This window comes from Rattus norvegicus, chromosome 12 (genome assembly GCF_036323735.1).
Source record: "Rattus norvegicus strain BN/NHsdMcwi chromosome 12, GRCr8, whole genome shotgun sequence".
Lineage (NCBI taxonomy): Eukaryota > Metazoa > Chordata > Mammalia > Rodentia > Muridae > Rattus > Rattus norvegicus.
The window spans coordinates 32,121,545-32,147,085 of record NC_086030.1 but is presented as its reverse complement, the minus strand read 5'-3'; the positions used below and the strand labels follow the sequence as shown (position 1 = coordinate 32,147,085).

General features: G+C 45.5%; 1 protein-coding gene across 8 annotated transcripts in view; it reads left to right on the top strand.

Moving 5' to 3' along the window:
• Positions 1-7,136: 7,136 nt before the first annotated feature.
• The window catches only part of Rabgef1 (RAB guanine nucleotide exchange factor 1), a 43,612-nt gene continuing 25,207 nt past the window's right edge, over positions 7,137-25,541 (top strand). For 2 of the 8 annotated variants that reach the window (XM_039089588.2, XM_006249239.5), the window contains exons 1-2: positions 7,137-7,231; positions 23,138-23,323. In XM_039089588.2, the coding sequence (XP_038945516.1) occupies positions 23,145-23,323 (179 nt within the window). In that variant the 5' untranslated portion in view covers positions 7,137-7,231; positions 23,138-23,144. Of the gene's footprint in view, positions 8,406-22,910; positions 23,324-25,541 lie in introns of those variants that run through there. The other 6 variants (XM_063271493.1, XM_063271494.1, XM_063271495.1 and 3 more) reach the window with 6 other exon arrangements.

The following is a 25,541-nucleotide window of genomic DNA, read 5'->3' as shown; positions in this document are numbered from 1 at the left end:
AATCACCTGGTAATATCGCGGCTTGCATGGCTACTTAAGAATGGGTACTCTTGGGCTGGAGAGATGGCTCAGCAGTTAGGGGCATCGACTGCTCTTCCAGAGGTGCTGAGTTCAAATCCCAGCAACCACATGGTGGCTCACAATGATCTATAATGAGATCTGATGCCCTCTTCTGGTGTGTTTGAAGACAGCAACTTATATATCATAAATAAATCTTTTTAAAAAATGACCTAAACGGCTAATATTTAAAAAAAAAAGAATGGGCGCTCTTTACCCCTCTCTCCTGCATTCATTGTCGTCATTTTCCCAATCTTGGGTAGTACCAAAGTCACACAACTCTGGCGGTCCTTGCATTCCTACACAGAGTTCATTGTACGCTGCTGTGGCATCCCCTCCTTGAATCCATGCACATTGTCGCCTGTGAAATCTTCCAACTGCACTGGTACAGACACCTCTTGGTTTGGCTGAGCCCCTGGTTACCTCCTGAATTAGCTCCGTTTCTTACTTCTGCAGCCAAATACCTGCCCGGAATAGCTCGAAGGAGGAGGTATTTATTTTGTCTCATCTCGGGGAAGGTTCAGGTCATCAGCACAAAGGGCTGAGGGTCTTGCGGGGTCACCCCGTGTCACCCTGGCTGGCCTGCCCTTTGTACAGACCAGGCTAGCCTGAAACTTGCAGTAAATCTCCTGACTCTACAACCTGACCCCTATATGCTGAGATCTCAGATGTACACCATCATGCCTAACTCACAGTGTTTTCCTTTTTTTTTTTTAATTTAAGTTTACATATATGAGTGTATTTCGCATGCATGTCTAGGTACTAATACATGCGTACCTGGAACTTTCAGAAGAGGGCGTCAGATCCCTCTGGAACTGGGGTTACAGATGGTTGAAAGCTACCATTTGGGTATTGGGAATAGAGTCGGGGTACACCAGAGGAGCGAGCGGCTAGGGCTCAGCCCTGTGCAGTCTCTCTCGAAACTCTTGCTCCCAGCATACAGCATAAGATGCTCTGAAAGCTGTCTCTGCCAGGACTCCCACCTGCTTTCCAGAGTCAGACCCTCAACTGCCTACCCGAGGTCCACCCGTAAGACCGAATACGGTCTGTTTTCTACTTAGTCCACCAGTTTAAGGGTAAATCTCGGGGCTGCAGAGATGGCTCAGCAGTTAGGGGTGTGGGCTTCTCTGGAAAAGGACCCAAGTTTGATCCCTGGTACCCACATTGTTGGGTTCCAGGAGGTGCCTCACGAGCCACCCAAACATTGTTCTCGGTCAGACATGGATAGTTTATTGAGCATATACTCCAGGGCTGATGACCAAGACCAAGGTCCAAATTCAGGAACCAAACCGTGACCCCAAGTTAAGATCCTATAGGGTTTTTAAGGCCAAAATCCACAAACATCCGTTGCATAAATCAGGATTTAAAGGGATTTCCTTAGGAGCATGCCTTTGCTGTACACTTAGCCTGCTCCTATTGCTTGGGATATTCAACTGTAGCAGGATAGGACTTGCCTAACATTCATGTCTAAACTTGCCAACCGGTATGTCAGTTATCCACAGACATGTGTCTTTCTGCCAAGTAGGCTGTCAGTTTCCAGGGAGGTCTTGGGAACTTAAACTTTACTGGACCACTACTCAAAATGGAAGTCTTATTCCGAATAGTTTCTTATATTGGTGCAGGTGTCTCTCTTGGGTTGGGGTCCATCCCACAGGCATCTTAGAAAGGCAAATAGCATAGAAGCTTTTGGGGGTGCCGGTGAGTAGTTGGTTTAGGTCCAAGCTTACTGTGGGTAACTATAGGAAACACATCTACTCACTTCTATCCTGATTGGTTTCCGAGGGCGCAGAATATGGAATCAGTCTTAGCATTAGAAACTTTCCTGGTGGAGAGGAGGTGCCTCGGTGGTGAAGAGCACTGACGGCTTCTTCCAAGAGGACCCACGTTCAATTCCCAGCATCCACATGTCACAACTGTCTGTAAGATCTGACACCCTCACACAAACATACATGCAGGCAAAACACCAATGCATATAAATGAAAATAAATTATTAAAAAAAAGTTTCCTGGTAACAACAAAAACATAGGAGAACGTTTCCTTATAGTGGCATGCTAGCCAGGGAACTGTCACATAGGCCTGGTTTTACCTAGGCCTTAACGTTCTATCTAGGCCTTAATATTTTGCCTAGACTCTAGGACACATCAGACTGGGAATGGCCACTAAACAGCTCCGGGTGAATCCAATGCCTCTGGTCTCTCTCTCTCTCTCTCTCTCTCTCTCTCTCTCTCTCTCTCTCTCACACACACACACACACACACACACACACGCACTTAAAAATAAATTGAAAGAAAAGTAAATCTCATCCACAAAATCCCCCGTCAGAAGTATATAGGATTATATATTTGACCCAGGCATTGTGGCCCAGCCAAGTTAATATAAAGTTAACCATTACAGTCCCTGTTTTCCACCCGGCCTGAAGATGTGTTGTGTGTTCCCTCCTATGTCTACAAGATCATACTTTCCCCATAGCATAACCTAACACACACTCGGATGCCAGCTCCTTGAATATGTTTATTTTTCCCTTTGTTTTTGTTTGTTTTGACAAGCCCCCTGACTGTCTTGGAACTCAATCTGCAGACCAGGCTGGCCTCGAACTCACAGAGATCTGCCTGCCTCTGCCTCCAAGTGCTAGGATGTGTGGGCCACCTGGCTAAAATGGCAATTTTAATCTCTGATTCAGAGGAATCATGATTGTGTCTCCTGGCAGAAGCATCCCTCCCCTTGGAACTAAGACCTCAGGCCAACAGAGCAGAAGGTTGTAGGGACAAGAAGCCAGATTTTAATGGCCCACTCTGAATCCTGTCTTCTTAATTCCTGAGTCCTTAAATTCTGACTTTGAAATAAATAGTACATTACACTAGTTACAGTATATGATGCCAATGTCAAGGAACGAGCCTAGAGCCATGTGTGGTGGCCCATGTCTATAATCTCAAGACAGGTAGGGGCAGGAGGATCAGCAGTTCATAATCAACCTCTGCTATATAATAAATTTGAGGACAGCCTGGGATATTAGAGATATCTTTTCAGAAAAAAAAATGCTGGGGTGTGTATAGTGAGGTCTCTCCAGTGCTGTAGCTATCCATAAATCGTCCATGCTGTTGTAAACATCCCTAATTAAACACAGTGGTTCAGCAAGGCAGGCTTGGGTGTGGGGTTTCCTTAGTCTGTTTCTCTGCCCTATTTGGAGTGTCATGTCTTCCCAGGAAAAGCCACGAAACCAACTTCTTATTACCTTCTTTTCTAAGACAATTCTTTCCCCTCCTACCCAACTAGTGTTTTAGAGCAACATGAAATTGGAAAGAAAGGGAAGTCAGTTGACACAGGTATAAAACGAGATGAGAAACCGGGTGTTGGTGGTGGCACACGCCTTTGATCCTAGTGCTTGAGAGGCAGAGGCAGGTGGATTTCTGAGTTCAAAGCCAGCCTGGTCTACAGAGTGAGTTCCAGGACAGCCAGAGCTACACAGAAAAACCTTGTCATAAAACAACCAAAAATGAAATAAAGTATTTTGCCTCCGACATGGTAATCACCAATGTCAAGATGGGGCAAGGGACTGGGGAGCTGGCTCACTGGTTAAAATCACTGGCTGCTCTTACAGAGGACCCAGGTTCGATTCCCAGCACCTTCCTAGGCATACATAACCTTCTGTAACTCCAGTCCCAGGAAGTTGATGCCTTCTTTTGGCCTCTGGAGGGCACTGCATGCATTTTGTACACAGAGGTAAGTGTTGGCAAAACACCCATAAATGTAAACATTAAAATTTAAAAGCACGGGGCTGGGGATTTAGCTCAGTGGTAGAGCGCTTGCCAAGGAAGCGCAAGGCCCTGGGTTCGGTCCCCAGCTCCAAAAAAAAAAAAAAAAAAAAAGAAAAAAAGAAAACACCAAGGAGAGGGAATCAATGAATTCCTGCTTGGTAGATGTTTAGACGGAAAGTAGGGATTGTAAATCAGGTGGTGTTTTGTGACTGCACTTTAAGCCAGAGATGGCATCTTGCATGGAGCCTGTGGACACAAAACAGTGTCATAGTATTTGTAGCCAAGTGTGAGTGATAATGGCCCTCCCAGGACTTCCAGATTGTCTTACATGACATATTTACCATGGTAACATGAGCTTTAAATAATTTAATATGGTCTCAAGTAGATAAGGCTGCCCTCAAACTCACTGTGTAACTTCAACTCCTGTTCCTCCTGCCTCAGCCTGTGAACTTTTCATAGTTACTGAGCAAGTCATGTGAATGCAGTTGCCGAACACTTTGGTGGTGCTTAACAGGAAGGCCATTGGAGCAAAGTCGGGGAATCTCTGCTTTAGGCTTCGGATGCTTTCTGTCGACGGTCTCAGCTTTTGGTTTGGCGGAAGCTACGATTGGCATATAAGAATAGATTCCGGGGGTTGGGGATTTAGCTCAGTGGTAGAGCGCTTGCCTAGGAAGCACAAGGCCCTGGGTTCGGTCCCCAGCTCCAAAAAAAAGAACCAAAAAAAAAAAAAAAAGAATAGATTCCAAAGATTTTGCCCAATAATTCATAAGGATGGTAAGTCAGAGATGGTATTTGGCAGACCTAAAGACAGTCTGGGATATGGCTCTACAACATTCCAACCCTCCAAAATCAGTCTACAGAATCTTTAGCACAAGCATGGCTTTATAGAGAACTTCACAGGGCAGCCAACATGTATCTGCTGCCCCTAACATTCCTCAAATGGGGACTAACACTAGCCTGTGTCTGTGCCTTCACTATTAGTGCCATGTAACACCGGCTAACTTATTTAATTTTTTTTTCTTTTTTTCGGAGCTGGGGACTGAACCCAGGGCCTTGTGCTTGCTAGGCAAGCACTCTACCACTGAGCTAAATCCCCAACCCCAACTTATTTAATTTTTAGGTCTCAGTTATACCCCAATTCTTTTTTGAATTCCGAAGATTGAACCTAGGTCTTCCAGAGGTGGGAGCTAGCCTTCTTTAGCTAGGAAAGGAGAAGGGTTCATAGTGGAACCGTCCATTGTTCACACATACTGCCCTGAAAATATGGAGCTAAGGTTTAAAAGAACCGTAAGAGTTCAAGCAGTGCGGCCAAGCACAGCAGAGATGAGAAACAAAGATGTTTGCAATCAGGTTTGAGATAACCTGGTGAAGCGAGCTCATGGGCAGTTGGGATCAACCTGATTGTAGCTAACTAGTAAGATGGCTTCCAATAATCCATTCATCTCTCACAGAATGCTTTTTTTTTTCTTCTGTAGTAAATGTACCTAGGGAGTCTCCCTCACTTTTTTTTTTTTAATTATGACTATCGTGTGTGGATGCCTTGATACTTGTGAGGAATTCAGAAGACATCTCTGTGGGTTGGGTCTCTCCTATTTTTTTAATCATTTATTTTATATACATTGGTGTTTTGTCACATGTATGTCTATGTGAGGGTATTGGATCCTCTGCAACTCCGGACAGCTGTGAGCTGCCATGTGGGTGCTGGGAATTGAACCCAGGTCCTTTGGAAGAGCAACCACTGCTCTTAACCACTGAGCCATCTCTCCAGCCCCTCCTTCCACTTTTTTTTTTTTTTTTTTTGTCAGATCAGTTCCAGGATTTGGATTTAGGTTGGCCAAGCTTGAATAGCAGATCTTTACACAGCGAAACATCTCTGTGCCCTTTTTTTAAAACTTTTTTTTTTATTTTATGTATATATGATGAGTACACTGTAGCTGTCTTCAGACACACCAGAAGAGGGCATCAGATTACAATCGTTGTGAGCCACCATGTGGTTGCTGGGAATTGAACTCAGGACCTCTGGAAGCACAGTCGGTGCTCTTAACCACTGAGCCATTGCTCCAGCCCTCTGTGGCCCTTTTTACTTGTAATCCTCTTTCAGAAAACTTGCCTTCACCTCACTTCTAGAAGTGTCTGTGTCTTTAATCCTCAGAGACCTTAAACATCCAACTTGGAGCCACTTTCCTAGACCAACCTGACCATGTCTGGCACCCTACATCCTTGTGTCAAGCACAGTTGGGTCACGAAAGATCCCTTTACTCTCAAAACTACTGCATCCTCCTTGTGTGCTCTCGTTATGAAGGTATTACCCACAACCTTCATTGTATTTGCCCAGGCCAAGAACACCAGAGATGAGGAACTCCTGAACCTCCTGTCTCCACCTCTCCAGGACTGGGAGAAAGCCTGGTTGCTACTGGACCAATTTTCTTAAGGTTCTCCCAACTTGAATCATTTTAAAGTCCTGAGATCTGTGAAGGCTAACCAGGAGTGTCAATTCTGTGGACCACCTGTTCAGGTGACCAGGTTCTTCCTATGGGCGAACAAGAGTAGAATGTCCAGGGAGAAGGGAAAAACAAAACAAAACACCACCAGAGTCAGAAAGGCATTTATTGAAACGAGGTGGGGGTGGGGAGATGGAGTAGACCATCCTGTTGGGATTTTTTTTTTCCAGAGCCCGGAGCAGTCACATGGATTCTGGGTTGATCAATTTGTAGGGTTCATGGGCTCTCCTATCTTTTTTCTTTCCGAATTCTCTCCTCCCCTTTCCTATTACTTCATCTCCTCCACCCCGACGGTTCTTGGCACAGAGAGATAACAAAATTAATAGAAGCTATCTCAACTGTCAAGTGGGAGCGTTATCTATCTTTACAGTCCCGCAGTCAACTCTCCCTCCGGACTCTTCCCTGACTATCTGTTCCCTTCTAACTCTTCACAAAGGGAAAGGTGTGTTTTTTTCCTTCTGGCGGCCGCATTCGCTACACGCTGGGAAGTGTCTCCTGGACTCAGACTTTGATGTCCGGATCCGTGCTGTGACAGTCCTCGGGGTTCCTTGTCGCCCTCAGGCTAGTGCAAACAGAAGCTAGTAGACAGAGTGAGGGGCGACAGGGAAACGGCGGCTTTTCGCGAGTCACGGACACGTCAGCGATGGTCTCACGGCCACTCGGTGTCCCCTGCTCTCAGGGACTGTCCCTACAGCATTCCTGGTAGTGAACCTCCAGAGCGTAGGCTCCCTTTTCCGGCCCGCGGCAACCAAACCCCGGAAGTATGAAGCGTCACGGAAATGACGCAACACGTACGCAACGCGCGCGTGCTCGTGTGCCGGGGGCGGGGCGTGCGGGGGCAGGGGCGGGGCAGGGGAGCCGACTGACTTGAAGCGGCGCTGGGAGCGGCTGTCGGACGCCGGCGGAGCCGCGGACCAGGTTCGGAGGGACGGGGGCTCCGGAGGCGCGTTCCCACTCGGAGCAGGACGGCGGCGGCGGCGTCCGTCCGCATGCTGACCCCGGGCCGCTCCGTTCCGCCTCTCAGTCGGGCGGGCAGGCGCGGAGGGTCAGGCCGCCAGAGCTCTGCTCTCGGCCTCTCCGCGTCGGCCGACTTCTTCACTGCTCCGCCGTACTCGGGCTCACGGGAGGACACGCTCCTCGGTCGTCCGCTGCCGCTCCGATCCTATCCGAGTACTGAGTTGTGGTTGCAGCCGGGCGGGTCCCATCCGGAGCCCGCGTGGGTCTGGGGGATGGTACGGGCTGCTGTGGCGCGGGGTTTTGAATACTTCTACCTGGTGCTAGAGGCCAAGGTTATGGGGTGTCTCTGAATGAGAAGTCCTGAAGCTGAGGCAGGAGGATTGCCGCGAGTATGAGATCATTCTCTGTCACTTAGGAAGACCCTTTTATGGGAAAAAATAATAAAGGCAGCCCCTGATACCGAGCTGTCTTGAAGGAGAGCCGCGGGATGTCCCTCCATCCCTTCGCGGAAGTTTGCTCCATAGAGGGAAGCGCCTTAGAGACTAGGTCATTGGCAGCTGGCTGTGTCTCAGAGCTGATGACCAACCTTTGTGGTTGGGAAATGTGTTGCTGGATGTGGTAGGCTCCGTCTGCCCGTGGAGTTTAGATGTGACACTTTGGCAGAAGTTTACAGCATCATCTAGTTTTGTGGTTGTCCCTGTTGTCCCCCCACCCCCTTCCACCTCCTAGAAGTTAACAGTTGGGCTTTTTTTTTTTTTTTCTTTTTTTCGGAGCTGGGGACCGAACCCAGGGCCTTGCGCTTGCTAGGCAAGCGCTCTACCACTGAGCTAAATCCCCAACCCCTCAGTTGGGCCTTTTAACCTACAAACCTAGAATTACTTTAAAAGCAAGACCTAATTAGTCACCCACCTCTGGCATCCCAGTAGTTGGAAATTGAGGCAGGAACAGAGCTTGACATCAACAGGGATATACTACAGAGTAAAATTAGACACCCCCACCCCCAGCCCCCAATCCTCCAAAGTCGCAGTTAAAAGAAGAGTCTCAAAATTGTCTTGTCAAGAAGCTTGTTAATGGGCGGCGGTGATGCACACCCTTTATCCCAGAACACAGGAAGAGAACCAGCCTGGTCTATAGAGTGAGTTCCGTGATGGTCGAGGCTACATAGAGTGTTTCTGTAGGGAGGAGTTAGTGGCAGAGTGGGGGCGGGGAGTGGGGAGAAGCTTGCTACTTAGTGATGGCCAACTTTAAGGTTTACACATGCTAGATAGGGGCTGTTTAACTGACTACAATCTCAGCTTCTATTCAGCCTTTGAGAATTACTGTTCGGGGGATTATTTATTTATTTTGATTTGTGTATTTATTTGGGGGAAAGGGTCTCACAATACATCTCTGGCTGGTCTGAAATTCCATGTGTATGTAGATCAGGCAAGACTCTGAACTTGGAGCAATCCTCCTGTCTGTGCCTCTCAAGTAGTCAGATTTCAGGTTTCTTTTGGTATGTGTGTTCACAGTGTGTGCATATGGAGGCCAGAGGCTAGCAAATGTTGGATATCTTCCTCAGTTTCTTATTAGCCTTGGCGTTCATTGGGACATGTTCTCAGTGAACCTGGAGCTAGGTTTGTCTAAATGGGATAGCTCGCCCACAAGCTACAAGGAACACTTTTTTTTAATGTGGGTACTGGGGGTCTGAATTCAGATTCAGGCAAAAGCAAAATACTTGTGTGGTAAGTACTTCACTTTTGCTGTACCTCCAGCCCTGCTTTTTTTGTTTTTGATAAAATGAAGTTGGAGTTTATTAAGAAACAGTTTTATTATGGAATTAAGCACAGACGTAAAGGAAAAGAGACACTTAAAAAGGAGAGTACACCTTTCAAGACATGGGTGTAGTCTTCTTAAGAGAGTCTCCAAGATTTACTGTTTCTTAGTCAGAGGGTTAAGGTGTAGTCAGGATTTGAATTTTTACTTGCTTAAAAAAAATGGCTAGAGAGTTAGCTCAGTGGTTAAGAGATCTGGCTGCTCTTGTACCCTGGTTTGGAAATGGTGGCTTACAACTGTCTTAACTCCAGATACAGGGGATCTAATGCCCTTCTCCAGTCTCCAAGGGCACCAGTTGCACACATGATAGCGGACAGGAGAAATACTTTAAGGTGTAACATGATTGCCTAGTTTGCACTAATGCCTTGGGCTCGATCCCTAGCACTACAGAGAAAGAAAACGAAAACCTTCCACAGAGTTTTATTATGGTGTGTGCTAGGCTAGAGTGTTGGGGATCAGAAGTGTAGAGGGTGGAAGATGGGACCAGGAAATACCTTCCCAAAGTGTTGAAAAACGTGTTAACAGTTCAAATCAACAAGCTGGAGTGGGAATTTTGGAGGCAGGTGAGCGTGTGTGTTGGGGAGCAGGGACCGGAGAAGAGACCGCCCAACTATATGAAGAGTGTTGAAGGGCAGAGATGCTGGAGTGTGGGACTTTTCTGGGCTGGTGACAAGGCCACGGAAGGGCATGAAGCAAAGTCATCCTTTGGTTAAGATAACTCTTAAGCAGCAGCTCACACAGGAAAGCTGCTGTGTGGTTGAAGATGATTATGTCCAAGATAGTTCTGGGTTAGGTACTGTCTTACATGGCTGCCTTTTCTGGTGATTAAGTAGTTGAGTTGAGGAGAATTATCTCTCCACTCTCAATTCATATTGGGTATTTATAGATTCCATGGGTTATCGGTTAGATACTGTAGAGTTTTAAATCTTGACTGTGTACATCTAAATTTTGGTACTCGTTTTATTGGCTGTGAGGTCAGCATCTCTAGCAGGGATATCTGTGGTCAACACCTTTGTATCAGTAGAAAAGATGCCAAGTGGCTTTCTTAGCCAGATAATAAAGCCACTCTGGTAAAAATGAGCGTTTCACGGAAAAGGCCAGTCATTGTGGAAATCATGCCCAACGCTGTAAGAAGTGATGTGTACGGGGAAATCACTGTTGACCCTCACCCTTGCACGTTGATTATTATTTAACTGGTATTTTTTGAGGTTTGGATAAAGTTCCCTAAAGTACTTTAAGAAGAGGCTGTGCTCTAGCATACCTGTAAGCCCAGCTACTCAGCAGGCTGGAGCAGAGGATTGCCAGTGCAAGCCAGCCTGGGCAACTTAGTGAGACTCTGTTAAAGTCCCAGAAGGTCTGGACTGTCACTTCCGGGGCGGGGGGCGGGGAGGGCACTTGGCTAACATGTTGGACACCTTGGCTGCCTGTGTCTTTCTTTTTAAATTATGTGCACCCTGTGTGTTTGTGTGTGGGTGGCAGGTATGTGCAAATGAGGTCCTCTTAAAGACCAGAGGAGGCTATCCTATCTCCGGATCTGGTGCTGGGAATTAGACTTGTCTTCTAGGAGAGCAGTATGTGCTCTTAACCCTGAGCTGTCTCTCCAGCCCCACGCCTGTTTTCAAAGGTTTCTGTTTTTGATGAGGATCTTCCCACAGGTGTAGGAAGTATAACTTTGCTTTATAGAAGACTTTTTCCTTGTTTTTGGTAGCCTACTTTCCAGGCTTACAATCTTCAGGGCAGCCAATTAATGGTGATTATGATCAGTTAATTAGGTGTAACAGGAGTCATATACATTTTGATCAGAGGGATAAGCCTGGTTCATCTTGAGTAGGAACCAGAGAATGTACACACTGAGCTGGGGTTCCTGGGCTGGTTACTGGGAGTATGGGGAGCACATGCCCTGCAGGTACTGTGCCACTGATCTTCCTTCCCTGCCCCGAGTCATAAGCCTTTTATTTTTTCCCAAATGGCCGGGAGGAGATTGAAAAGGATCTGAAGCATGAGTGTAGGCAGAGCCTTGAGGACTCTAACCTTACAGCATGGCGTGATCCTCTGCCAGGAACAGGGCAACTAAGATGGGACCAGTGAAATCTAGTTTGTTTTTGTTTTGTTTTGAGACAGTGTCTATGTAGCTCTGCCAGTCCTGGAACTCTATGTAGACCAGGCATGTGCCACTACACCCCATCCTGAGTAAAATCTATGGACCACTTTTCAAGTGAGTCTGCTGAATTGCCATTCAACATAGTCCATTGTAATTGAATTTGTGGGGGCTAAAAGCTAAAAATGGGGTGAGGGTTGGAGAGATGGCTCAGTGGTTAAGAGCACTGGTTAGTCTTGGAGAGGACTTGGGTTTGTATCCTAGCCCCCACCCATATGGCAACTCACAACAGCCTGTGACTGCAGTTCTAGAGAATCTGATGTTCTCTTTTGGCCTTGGTAGGCACCAGGCACACTCATGGTGCACATGCACACATGGAGGCCAACACTCATAGATGTAAGAAGAAATCTTTAAAAGTTAAAAATGGGGTTAAAGTCATTTTCGTAATTAATTAGTTTGTATGTGTGTGAGCACGCACCCGTGCAGATATGCATGTGCAGGACATGTGTAGAGGTCAGGAGACAATCCATGGTGGTTTGGTGTTCCCCTTCCACCGCATAGGTCCTTGGTGACCAAACTCAAATTGTTAGGCTTGGTGAGCAGACATGTTCACTCAGTGAGCCATCTCCCCAGCCCTGAAAGAAAAATGAGGGTTACTGGTTTTTTAGAGAATAAAAATAAGCTGTGATTTTTAAAGTTTGGCATGAACTCTAAGACTTCTTTTTTTTTTTTTTTCCGGAGCTGGGGACCGAACCCAGGGCTTTGCGGTTGCTAGGCAAGCGCTCTACCACTGAGCTAAATCCCCAACCCCCTAAAACTTCTTTTAAGAGTGGAATGCTGGGTTCGGTCCCCAGCTCCAAAAAAAAAAAAAAAAAAAAAAAAAGAGTGGAATGCTAGATGCATAGTCCTTCATCAGCCTCTGACTTTTTTTTTTTTTGGTTCTTTTTTTCGGAGCTGGGGACCGAACCCAGGGCCTTGCGCTTCCTAGGCAAGCGCTCTACCACTGAGCTAAATCCCCAGCCCCCAGCCTTTGATTTTTATCCCTCTCCTGCCACTGCTGTTCATCAGAGGTAGGAAATACGGTGTCTTCAGATGCTCGCTCGTGTGGTATTAGTTAGCATCTGTACTTGGGAATTTTAGCACGGAAGTAGTCCTGTTAAAAGTGTGTATTTATGCCCAGCAAGCCCAAGGCCCTGGGTTCGGTCCCCAGCTCCGGATAAAAGAACCAAAAAAAAAAAAGTGTGCATTTATATTAAATACTTACTTAGTAACCTAATGGTTCTTTATATGAAAATTGTGCTGATCTTGCATTTTATTTTTATTTTTTTGTTAGTTTGAGGTAGGTCCCCACTTTGTAGCTCAGTGTGGCCTTGAACTCACTGTGTAGAACAGGCTGACCTCAGTGATCTGCCTGCCTCTGCCTCACTGGGACTAAAGATTAAAGGTGCGTGCCCCATACTTGGCTTTTTAAATTTTTTTTGTAGGGTTGGGGATTTAGCTCAGTGGTAGAGCGCTTGCCTAGCAAGCCCAAGGCCCTGGGTTCGGTCCCCAGCTCCGGGAAAAAAAAAAGAAAAAAATTTTTATTTTTTATTTTTTATTTCTTTTTTATTTTCTTTTTTCTTTTTCTTTTGGTAAGTGTAGTATAAAATAATGCCTTTCATGTGACCTTTTCATTATATGTCTCATTATACTTTGCTCATAATTTAGGGAACTTTTATATAGGTTATATTTATAATTTTCTATGCTTTCAAGTTAAAAGTACATAATGACAGTATTTTATTTTTTACTTCCTCTATAATGGCATATAGAATTTTCTAATTTTAGTCATACTGTTTGCTGAAGCAGTTTCTTTTTCTTTACATGGCACTTTTGAGCACATTTAAAAGATGCTTTTAAAGGTTGAGTCCAAAATGTTTATTAGTGGATGGAACTCATTTTATTATACTATAATTTTCCTAAGGAGAGCTTACCCCTCGTACCACATCTTGTTCCAGAAAGGATTCTTAATGGCTTGTAGGGGGCTTGCCCACCCTGCTGCTGATAATGTACTGAGCAAGGGAGATGAGTGTCTGAGTGATTCAGGGTAGGTGGAGAACGAAGGTGGGATCAAGGACCAGCGTGTACCAAGTGCTTGGGCCGACGTCTGAAGTGTCCGGTCGAGAGCTACAAGGGGGTGGCTTTGCTTGTTAGTAGCTAGTCAAGAAAGGAGTCTAATGGTTTCGTGGCCTTGAAAGATAATCAGAAATTCCTCAGCTCTGCCCTTCAATTTCCACAGGCCTTTTGGAAGTGTTGTGTGCTCTGTTGTGTCTTAGCTGAACTGCTCCCTGGTCTTGGGATCCAAGAGTTTCGCTCTTACAGTTCAATCAAGGGTCTGTTTTAGGTGACTCAGACAGGCTCGGACAGTCTCTTACCACCCTCAGGTGGTTTTGCGGCTTTTACTTTGATCTCCTGCTGTCTGGAAAAGGCTTTGAATAGATCTATTTTGTGTTGTTGAACCATGTGCATTGTGCGTGCCTGTGTGTGTGTGTGTGTGTGTGTGTGTGTGTGTGTGTGTGTGTGTGTGTATGGAAAAGATTGACAGGAGCAGGAGATGGGCTGAAAGGATAACAAGCAAGAGTGCAGCTTCGTTTGTAGACGCAGGTTGTGAGACAGAGGCTGGTTTTGAGAGTCTAGCCTCAGCACCGAGCGAGCGCATGCTTGAAAAGCCTACACATAGGATTTATGTTTAAGGTGGGAACAGGTCCACTCATCTCAGGCTAGGAAGTCACTGTCTGTGTGTTACACGCTGAAAGGCTACTTTTTCAGTAACAGTAGTTAAGATTTCTAGTGCCAGCATGGTTGGCTTGGCCAGGAGACTGTTCTTCCTTATCCTTAGTCAACAGTAGGTGGGACCGTCCTTGTGTAGGTACAGTTGTGTAATGTTGTGGCTTCTTAATTCATTTCCATCAAACTCCCCCCTTCTATCAGACTTTTGACATTGTTTTCTTTTTTCTTTTTCTTTTTTTTGGTTCTTTTCTTCGGAGCTGGGGACCGAACCCAGGGCCTTGCGCTTGCTAGGCAAGCGCTCTGCCACTGAGCCAAATCCCCAACCCCTTGACATTGTTTTCTAAGTGTGCCCTGAAGAGTGAGTTGGACGAGTGGCCAAAGCTTTGACTGCAGTAAGGATAATTCAGATTCGAATTATAAAAACAGAAAGAGCATCGAAGGCAAAAGGCATAGGCGGACTAGAATTCAGCACGGGTCTGGTGTGCAGTGCACGAGTGCACAGGCCCTGACCTCCAACCTCAGCAGTGCAGTAAAGAGAAGAAAGAGAAACCGAAGTTCTCTATAGTAAATGTCTTGATGATATGCTTGTCTTCTATGTAGCAAATGAATGACGTTTCAGACTGTGAAAGTTGGTTAGCCGCTGCGCTTGGACCCTGGAGCGGGGAGTGTGGAGAGTTTGTGGGGGGTTTCAGGAACTGTCCAGCCTCAGATGGATCCCCTTCAATACTGTTGCTGGGATTTGGATGGAAGCATTCTTTCACGCCCAGATGCTAACCACTGAGCTTATAGACGACGTTATTATGTGATTACCTGCCCTACAAACTGGACTGTGCTGTGACAGAGACAACATGAAGTAGCATATTTAGCCATATATATTTCATATATTTTGTGGTCCTGGGGGTCAAACCCGGTACTTAGAACTCTTTAGGCAAGTGCTATACCTCTTCACTACCAACTTCCCCCACCCCCAGTCACATTTATTTCATTTTCTTTCTAATTTCTTTTTTAAAAAATAATTGTATTGTATGTATATGGGAGTGTTTGCCTATATGTATGTGCATGCAGTGCCTGAGGAGGCCAGAAGATACTGGATGTCTGGAGCTGGAGTTACAAGCAGTTCTTCCCCTCCCCCGTGTCCCCCACCCCCACCCCAGCAGAGGACGGAACCCAGGGTCTTTCGCTCTACCACTGAGCTAAATCCCCAGCCCCTCCAGGCAGTTCTTAATCACCATGGGAGTGCTGGGAACCAAACCCAGGTAGGGCCTCTGCCAGAGCAGCAAGTGCTCTTAACCACTAAGCCATCTCTTCAGCTCTCTCTAAAATATTATTTTTATATGTCTGTGTGTGCTTGTGGGTTCTAGAAATTGAACTGAAATCACCAGGCTTGTACTGCAATTGCCTGTACCTGCTGGGACATCTCACTAGCCTCTAATAATGTCTTATTTATTTTTGACAAAGGCTTTGCTAGCAGTTCAAGCTCCCCTTGAACTTGCAATCTTCCACCTTAACCTTCCAAGTGTTTGACTTATAGGCTTGTGTGACTGACTTCCCTCCTTCCTTCCTTTCATTCTCTTTTTGAGACACTGTCTTATGTATCCCATCTACCTATTTACTATGTAGATGAGGATGACCTTGAACTTCTGATCCTCCTGCCTTCACCTGGGTGCAAGTATCATAGGCATATGTCACCATATACCTATGATGACATAGTTTGTATGGTGCTGTGGATGGAACCCTGGGCTTCCTCCATGCCGGGCAAGCACTCATGAACTGTGGCTTCCCTAGCCCCAAGCTTTGATTTTTTTTTTTTTTTTGGTTCTTTTTTTTTTCGGAGCTGGGGACCGAACCCAGGGCCTTGCGCTTCCTAGGTAAGCACTCTACCACTGAGCTAAATCCCCAGCCCCCCAAGCTTTGATTTTTATCTCTTCCTAAATTTCCCTCTGTCCCCTCCATCACATATTCTGGGTTCTCTGTCTTTTGCTGAAGTCACCTCCTCATCGTACATCATTTTCTAGGATCTGGGCCCTTAGCGTGAGGTACTTCCAAGGCTTTCCGTTGCATTCATGATGGTGCTTTAAGCATTGCTATTTCACACTGTGATTTCTGCTTTTCAGTTCTTAGCAGGAGGCTGGCACAGGCTCCTGCCACACTCAGAAAAGGGCATCCCAGGCTGGCGAGATGGCTCAGCTCTTATGAGCACTGGCTCATCTTCTAGAGGACTTGGGTTCAATTTCCAGCACCCCATGGTGGTTTAAAACGACCTGTAATTCCAGCTCTAGAGAGCTTGTCTTCTAGCTTTGGTGGTGCATAGGCATACATGCAGACAAAATACCCCTCTTGAATAATAAAAATAATCGAGGGGTTGGGGATTTAGCTCAGTGGTAGAGCGCTTGCCTAGGAAGCGCAAGGCCCTGGGTTCGGTCCCCAGCTCCGAAAAAAAGAACCAAAAAAAAAAATAATAATCGAAAAAGAAAAGGACACCCCCTCCTGGGGTCAGGAGGAGAGATGATTTACTTCGCCACACCAGTGGTGCTTTTCTTATAGTTGTGGTTTCCAAGGTGGTTCCCATTAGCATTGCCTAGGGCTTTGATAAACTCAGATTCTCAGACCTTGTGATTCGGAAGTATAAGAGAAAAGGTGAAACGGCTAGAGCAGAACTAAGTCAGATAGAACTGGAAACAAGCCTCTTGTGGCGGGGATGCCTTATGCATTACAAAGTGCTGCTCTCAGCTCGAGCCAAGTCTGCTGCTCTTGCACTTAGAGAGTAATTGTCCACTGGAGGGCCGGCTGCTTCTCCGAAGAGTCTTGAGAGGACAGCACAGGTGCATTATTTTGAGCTTAAACTTTGTGCAAGAGAAGAGGATGTGGCTGGGCACAGCAGAGGGCAATTGTTTGGAAGGCTCGAAGAATGCTGCTCCACCAGCTCGTTCACTCCCAGAATTGTGTCCCCTGGGTTTGATTATCTTTTGGGATTACTTGGACAGGGGACTGTTTACATACTTTGTTTTGTAACAGTAACACGGAAACTCTGATGTCAGTTGTCTGCATGAAATACTGCCTTTGGAAGGAATGTGTGTCATGAGGGAAGTTTTTACCAAAATTACCAAATCTGTATACAGATTTGAAATGCCATATCTTGGTGTGGTGGTGCCCTCATAACGTAAAAGAAGCCTAAAAGAGAATTCAAGGCAGGTGGTGATGGTGCACATCTTTAATCCCAGCTCTTAGGAGGCAGAGGCAGGCGGACCTGTGAGTTCAAGGACAGCCTGGTCTACAGAGCGAGTTCCAAGTCAGCCAGGGTTGCATAGAGAGATTGTGTCTTGAAAAGATAGATCATTTTAAAAGAGCACCTGGGAATCAAACAGAAAATTTAGACATATAGACATAGGAGCAGAAAGTATAAGTGGTTAATTTATTTGAAAAAAAATGTATGCATGGTAACAAATATCTACAAATTTTGATTCAGGTGTTGAAGAAATGGCTCATGTACTGCTGTTATTGAGAACTTTTAGTACCTATGTTGGGGGCACACAACTACCTTTAGCTACAGTTCTCTTTTCTGGCCTTTTTTTTTTTTAAGATTTATTTATTTTATATATGTGAGTACACTGTCACTTTCTTCAGACACACCAGAAGAAGGCATATGATCCCGTTACACATGGTTGTGAGCCAACGTGTGGTTGCTGGGAATTGAACTCAGGTCCTCTGGAAGAGCAGTCAGTGCTCTTAACTGCTGAACCATCTCTCCAGCCCTTTCTGGCCCCCTTGAACACCCACACTCACATGCTCACAGGATGCCCCCGCCCCACACACATAGTTAAAAATAAAATCTTTAAGGACAAATAGCAGTAACATTGGCTAACTATTGATTGGCAAAACTAAAGTTTTCTAACGCTGCTTCTGAGGCTGTAGGGAGTCAGTTCCCTTATCCCCAGAGTGACAGTGGGATGACTGGCTGGCAGGCAGGCAGGCAGGCAGGCAGACAGACAGGGCCTTTTCAAAATGTCAAGTGCATATGCTAGAACTGTCCCCTTGTGTTTCCAAGAGGCCGCTCCAGTTTGCAAAGAAGCTGCCCATGTCCTTGTCCTGCACAGCTGACAGCCAATCTCAGGCTTTTTGTTAATATTATCTCTCTGTATAACGAAATACCTCATTGTCACACTTAAATGTTATTTTCCACTCCTCTTTTTGCCTGCCTATTTTGGTCACAGGTGAGGCTGTTTTAAAACTAGCTGGACGTTTAAATTTGTGTATTCAAATTTCACTTCCTTCTTGATTTCCCTGTAGCTTCTAGGTATAGAAGTTTTATAAATACCTAATGTGAGTTCTGTCCTCTCTCTCTCTGTGTCTGGAAAATGTTTAAGTTGTACCAGGTGTGGTGTGGACTCCTGTAATCCCATCATGTGGGAGACTGAGTTAGGACTGCAGGCCAGCTTAGGTTACTAGTGTGACACATTGAAAACTGTCCTCTTATAAAAAAGAAAGAAAGAAAGAGAGGGAAAAAAAAGGAAGGAAGAAAGAAAGAAAAGAAAAGAAAAGCTAAGCTGGCTGTGGTTGTGCACACACATTCGTACACAGCAGAGGCAGGGTATCCCTCTGAGTTCATTGGTTATGTGTACATATGTTTGTCTGTGCACATGAGCGCAGGTGCCCATGGAGTGGAGTAGAGAGCATCAGAGCCCCTGGAACTGGGTTTACAGCTTCTGTGTGGGTTCGAGGAGTCAAATCCAGGCTCCCTGCAAGAGCAGCTACTGAGTCACCTCTCCGTCCTCCTTAACAGGTCTTTCCAGTTACTTTGAGAGACGTCAGATTGCTGACTGGTTATTCACGACTGTTTATTTAAGACATTCCTTTCCTCCCCTTAATATTATTTTATGTGTTATGGTATATGAGGATTCACTTGGGGGTTTTATATTTTTTAGTGATTTGCCTGAGTTCAGACTATTTAACTAGTATGCAGGAAAAACTTCAGAGAATTAATTAGAAAATTAAACACTGTCCTGTTTTTCGTTGCTGGTGAAATATGGAATTATTTTGCTACATTCCAAAAAGTATTGAGAATTCTATGTCATCTGTAGTAAACTTACAGTTTTTTTTTTCTTTTCTTCTGGAACTGGGGACCGAACCCAGGGCCTTGCGCTTGCTAGGCAAGCACTTTACCACTGAGCTAAATCCCCAACCCCAAACTTACAGTTTTTTTTAACCTGTGCCACTTTTTGGTTTATGTGTATTTTATTCAGTGTCATTGTATATCTTACTAAGTACAGCCTTACCATCAAAGTACAGTAAGCCTTACCACTACAGCTTAATTTCTCTTTTTATCATTTGTAGTTCAGGCTAATCCTAAACATGGAATCTTCCTGCCTCAGCTTCCTATGTTCTAGGAGTATAGATGTACCTGTGACTGTTGCTTCTATATCAGTATTTTTACATCGGTCACATAACTTTCCAACTAAAATATTTCCTAGGTGTTTTTACATATTGATAGTACTATGAGATATCTTATACCTCACTACACATCTTGTTACCAAAGTAGCTGTTAGAACTCCATAGATTTCATGTACACAGAAGGGCTTGTTTCTTAAAATGGGTTTATGAAATTTCATTGTTTTAAGATTATTCAGCAGGATGGTGCACGCCTTTAATCTCAGCACTCGAGAGGCAGAGGCAGGTGAATCTCTGAGTTTGTCTACAGAGACAGCTCCTGGGCAGCTCGGGAGAAACAGAAACCCTGCCTCACAAAACCCAAACCAAAACAAAAAAGTAGTTATTCGATATTAATGTTTCTTCCTTCAGGGTCTTAGCTGTGTCCTTCCTACATTAAAAGATCCACAGAGCTTTTGTTATGGTAGTGGCCCACATGTCTGTCAGTATGTGAATGTTGAATAATGAGTAAGGACTCTAAGACTATGTGGGTGGTGGCTCCCATCTATAATGCCAGCACTCAGGATGCTTGAGGCAGGAGGATTGCTATGAGTTTGATATCAGTATGGACCTCAGAGTTGGACCCTCTCAGAAAACCAAAACAATGAAAAAGAGGCTACTAACAGTCAGCTGGACTATTTAAACCACCCCCTCCATTGTACGGGAATGGCAGTGTAATGTCTGAGCCTATTTAATTTCTGAAGGTGTGGGTGATGTCTCACGCTGGTGGAGTTTTTGTTTGTTTTTGTTTTTGACAGTGCTGGGGCTCAAATCCAGGGCTTGAGTAATTTAGGCAGGTGCTCTGTTACCGAGCTGTCCCCCAGCCCCATCTGATGGCTTCTCCTTGTATTGCTTTAACAGCTGAGGGTGTGAATGGCTTCCTGTGTGCTGCTTGCGGGGAGTGTGAGGGACAGTGAAGGACTGGAAGTTTTGCTCTGTTTGTAAGTCGCAAGTGAGCCTGCCAAAGTTGATGGACCAGGCAGAAGGCTTGAGACTCCTGTGTCGGGAACAAAGGGACCCACTATGCAGGGTATCAGCACACTAGGCTCCCTGTCACAGTGAGTCCGTTTGCCCCACAGGGTCCCTTGCAGGCAGTCAAGGATAAGGAACCCCAAGATTAAGGAACCCAGATTTCATGACCTTATTAGTCTGTTGACAGTGGCAGGGAGGGACATGGTGTACTCATTTGACTGCATGGTAAACAGACTCTCCCACTGTTCTGGGCAAAAGCACTTTCACACAGTTTTCATTTTATTTGCCTTCTGTGTATATTTGCGGATGCATCTTCTCTCCTCTGTAGTGGTCAGAAGACAACTTGCTGGAGTCCCTTCTCTCCCACAGGGTTTGAATCAGATTATCAGGTCTGGCAGCTCCTTTACCTCCCGGGTCATCTTGCCAGCCCCCGCCCATACGGGGTCACAGAACGTAGCTCTAAACGACACAGCTCACCCTGTAGACCGGTCTGATTCCCACTTTGGAGTCCTGCTTCCCAAGTGCTGAAAGTGAAGGCGTGTGCAAGCATATCTGGCAAATGGATTTTTAAAACACACGGTGGACAGCAACGGAAGAAAGCAGGCCATCTGACTTCAACCTCTGGCTTCCAAACACATGGCACGTGTAGCTATGTGCACACTCATATAAACACATAATGTACCATACACACATAAAATAATAAAACTCCCATCCTCCTAGTGGGTCGATATATGTGCCAAAGAATGCACGGAGACCTTATACCCTCAGATGTTTTGGAGGCCACTTCATGTTGCCTCTGCATACACAGGTTCTGCCCCTCAGAAACCGATGCCCCACTGACCAGAGAGGTTTGAGCACACTCTCCCCCTTTGGCTGAATATTAAAGTATGCAGACACAAGGTAAACCTTAGAGGGAAGTCAGGCATAACATGAAACCAAAAGCAGCTCACAGATATGAATGGGTGCAGAGAAGAAAACCTGAGAGAGGCCTTGCACCAATCCACCTTATTTTTTGAGACAAGGTCCCTCACTGAACTTTGACCTTACATTTTGGCTAGGAAATCCCAGGGATCTCCCTGTCTCTTTGCCCCAGCACTAGAGTTACAGTGATATATTGCCATGCCCAGCTTTTAGGTGATGCTGGGGATTGAACCGAGGTCCTCGTGCTTGTGCAATAGTTACTGTGTCTACTGGGCATCTCCACAGCACCAGTGTTAATCGATCTCTACAGGTGTTTGGGATGGAGCCTTCATTGTGCTATAATCTTCCATCATTGTCACGAGAACACACAAAATAAGAACTTAGAAGAAGGGGCTGGAGAGATGGCTCAGCGGTTAGGAACACTGACTGCTCTCATAGAGGTCCTGAGTTCAAATCCCAGCAACCACATGGTGGTTCACAACCATCTGTAATGAGATCTGATGCCCTCTTCTGGTGTGTCTGAAGACAGCGACAGTGTACCCACATACCTGAAATAAATAAATCTTAAAAGGGAAGAGAACCTAGAAGAAATAAAGGTAGGTGTCATGACTGGCAGCAAAACAACCCTTGAAGAGGTGGGGTGTAGACTGTTCAGCCTGACTTAGTCATCCAGGCTGGGTCAGACTTCGGGAGTCTGATGCCAGGCGGTTTATTGTCTTGCACACTTAAACATGGTGCAGTTTGGAAAACTGTTTCCTGGTGTAATACAGTCCCTGGTACACAAGGAGGCATAATTGAAACTCATCTAGAAGTACGTATCATTTCTTCCAAGATAGGTTGTAGAGACAGGCTACCTGTATTAGCTAGGACAGAGGGGTGTTCTGGCCTGGTCTGCATCACACATTTAGCATAGAGGTCATTTGGGCTGTTAGCCACCTGTGGTCCTGGTTGTGGGAGCTTGGTATGGCCTGGTCCTACAGACAATACAGACTACCAGGCTATTCACCTCCAGTTCCCAGCCTTCTGAATGCAACAAAAGGCTGTATCTAACGGATACGTATTCCTATTAGCACTTCAGTATGTGTGTGTGTTTAAGGTGGCTTTCTCAGTAGTGTGAAATGATGTCTCATTATGGTTTTGATTTATTCCAATTCCTTCAAGTGTTTTCTGACTACTAAATATTTATTTCTAGGTAAGGTTTCACTCTAAGCTAGGTGGGCCTAGAACTTGCAGTCTTCCTGCTTCAGACTGATGGATTACAGGCCTATGCCAACATTCCCAGTCTTTGTTAGTCATTTTGTTTGTTTTTGAGACAGGGTCTTGCAGACTGTAGGACACTTATTTCTCCTTAGGAGAGTTGTGTGTTCTATCTTGTTGGCTTGTCGGTGTTCTTCATATATTTTGGGCTTGACCTTTTCTGCAGAGGTTGGAAATGTCTTTTCCCATTCAGTAGGTGGCCTCTTCACTCTGTTGGTTGCATTGTGTGTTGTGCAGAAGTTTGCTGTTGTGCCATTTGTCTGGTTTTGTTACTTCTATTTCCTGTGCTTTGGCGTGTTGAAGTCTTTGCCAGTGTCAGGAAGCTTTCCTTCTAGGAGTTTAAAGCTTTATGCTTAGGTCTTTAATCCGGTATTAGGCTCTTAAGGTGCTCTGTGTATTTCGGGCCTCAGATGAAGTCTTTCTTTACTGTGGCTGTACTTGAATTCGCCGTGTTGAACTTTGGCGTTTGTACTTTCTTCTCTCCTTCTGTTCTTTCTTTCTCCCCTTATGGCTTGAAGAGCTCAGACTCATTTGAATTTTGCTTCATAAGTGTTGTATTTTAATAGTATGGAAGCAAGTTAATTTTCAATGCTTTCTCACTCCTTGGTTATCAGGAAGAAGATGAGCCTGAAGTCCGAACGCCGGGGAATTCATGTGGATCAGTCGGAGCTCCTGTGCAAGAAAGGATGTGGTTATTATGGAAACCCTGCCTGGCAGGGTTTCTGCTCCAAATGCTGGAGGGAGGAGTACCACAAGGCCCGGCAGAGGCAGATCCAAGAGGACTGGGAACTAGCAGAACGGTAAAGGACCTCACAGGCTATGTGGAGGTGTGGTGTGGTCACTAAGACAGAACCGGCATACAGTCTGTCATGCCCAGGCCTGCTTATCTAGAACCCTCGTCATCCTGTAGACCTGCCGTGAGCGTCACCACTGTAGTGCCTTCTCAAACCTTTCTTCTGGAGTTTTCTGTCCTCTGTTCTAAAAACACTTGGTTTCCACTCTGCTCTAGGAATTGTCTTGCTGGATAGTGATATTTTGTGTGGCTCTCAAATAGGGAAAAGCGCTACATTCCTTCAAACACCCCCCGATTGTCAGTGCTGATGATTGAACCCAGACATGCTGGGTGTGAACTCTCCCTCTGAACTGTATCCATCTCAGCAAGTCCATTTCTTCCTTTCTTTCTTTTTTACCTGTACCCCTCTTCCTTTCTTTATGAAAGATTTTTTAGAAAAATATTTACTATTTTATGCGTATAAATGTTTTGTCTGCATTATGTATGTATGCCTCTGTATATGTGTGTATGTTTGAAATATGTGTGCCTAGTGCCTGTGGGAGTCAGAAAGGATCTCCTGGAAATAGAGTTGCAAGTGACCTTGTGATGTCCCGGGAATTGAACCTTGGTTCTCTGCAGATCAAGTACTCTAAACTTCTGAGCAATCTCTTTGACACCATTGAAGGGTTTATTTGTGTGTGTGTGTGTGTGTGTGTGTGTGAAGGAACTTGGATCCTGTTGCAGGACATTTGATCACACTGAACCCCAAGATTGTTTTACTGAAAATAACTGTTTCTAGTTAAGGTGTGGCTCGACCTTTAGCAAACACCTTTAATCCCTCTGTCTGGAACAGACACACCCTTAGTTCACATCTTTAATCCCAAACAATGAAGGTAAAGGAGGCACTCTTGTTTGACAGTGATGGGTAATTGAGTGGCAGACAAAGTGATAAGTCAGAGAAAGATTTGACAGAATAGGATTTGCCTGACTCACAGGAGACGAGAGAGAGGAAAGGGAAACTACTTAAGGGAGAGACAGATAGTACAGGAAAAGGAGAGCACAGGACAGGAGTGCAGTAGAGTGTGGAGAGCAGTGCAGTAGAGTTGAGAGGGAGAGTTGAGCACCACCGAGAGGGAGAAGGAGAGAGGCAGTTTTACTGGGATAGTTGAACAAAGACAGGTTGAAGAGAGAACAAGTTAGACACAGGTGAGGACAGAACGAGCCAGAGAATGAGAAGGGACCAATAGGTTAGAACAGATTGCCAAAGTTATATGAGGCCAAACAAAGCAATTCAGGAGAGGCTGAGAGGAGGTTGGGGGTGGGGGGTAGATTGAATCAGTCAGCTCGGAGAGGAGTTTGAGCTTGAACAGCTGAGTTGAACCAGACAGCCAGAGTTCAGAAAGAACTAGGAAAAGGTGAGCTTATTCAGCAGCAAGTCTGAGAGGCTGAAAACACTCTAGGCCTAGCTAAGATTGTACAAATGCTAGGAGCTTCCAGGACTAGGCCTAGGCTATCAGTAAGCCTCCAAGATAGCAATTACAACAGGCCAATAAAAGTTACTTTTACAGGTCCTCTGTAAAACAGTATGTGCCCTTAACTGCTGAGCCATCTCTCCAGGCCCTAACATGCACACATTCATATGGTACATAATGTTTATATTAAAAAAAACTATCTTGTTTTGTGAGAGGGGTTATCTCCATGTATAGATGCCAGGGTTTTTTTTTCCTTCAGCCAGATGGGTTTTGGAGATTGAATTTAGGTCATTAGGCTTGGTGGCAAGTGCCTTTTATCTTACCTACTGAGCCACCTTGCTGGGCCTTTAATGGTATTTTGAGGCAGGCTCTCCCTGTATTCCAGGCTGACCTCAGACTTCCTGTGTCATCAAGGGTGACCTTGGACTGGATATTCTTGCCTTTACCCTCCACATGGTGGGAGAACAGATGTGTGCCACCATGCATGCAGCGATGGGGACTGAACTCAGTGCTTTGAGAGTGCTAGGCAAGTTAGCTACTCCTAAGCCTCAAATGTGATATTTCTTTCTGTACTTTCAAAGATTTATTTGTATGTGTATGGTGCCTGCATGTACGTAAGTGCACCACACGTGTTCAGTACCCGAGGAGACCAGAAGAGGGTGTCAGATTGTCTAGAGTTGGAGTTACGGGAGGTGATGAGCTGCCGTGTGGCTGCTGGGAACCAAACCCAGGTCTTCTACAGGTGCAGCAAGTGCCTTAAACCCGGAGCCATCT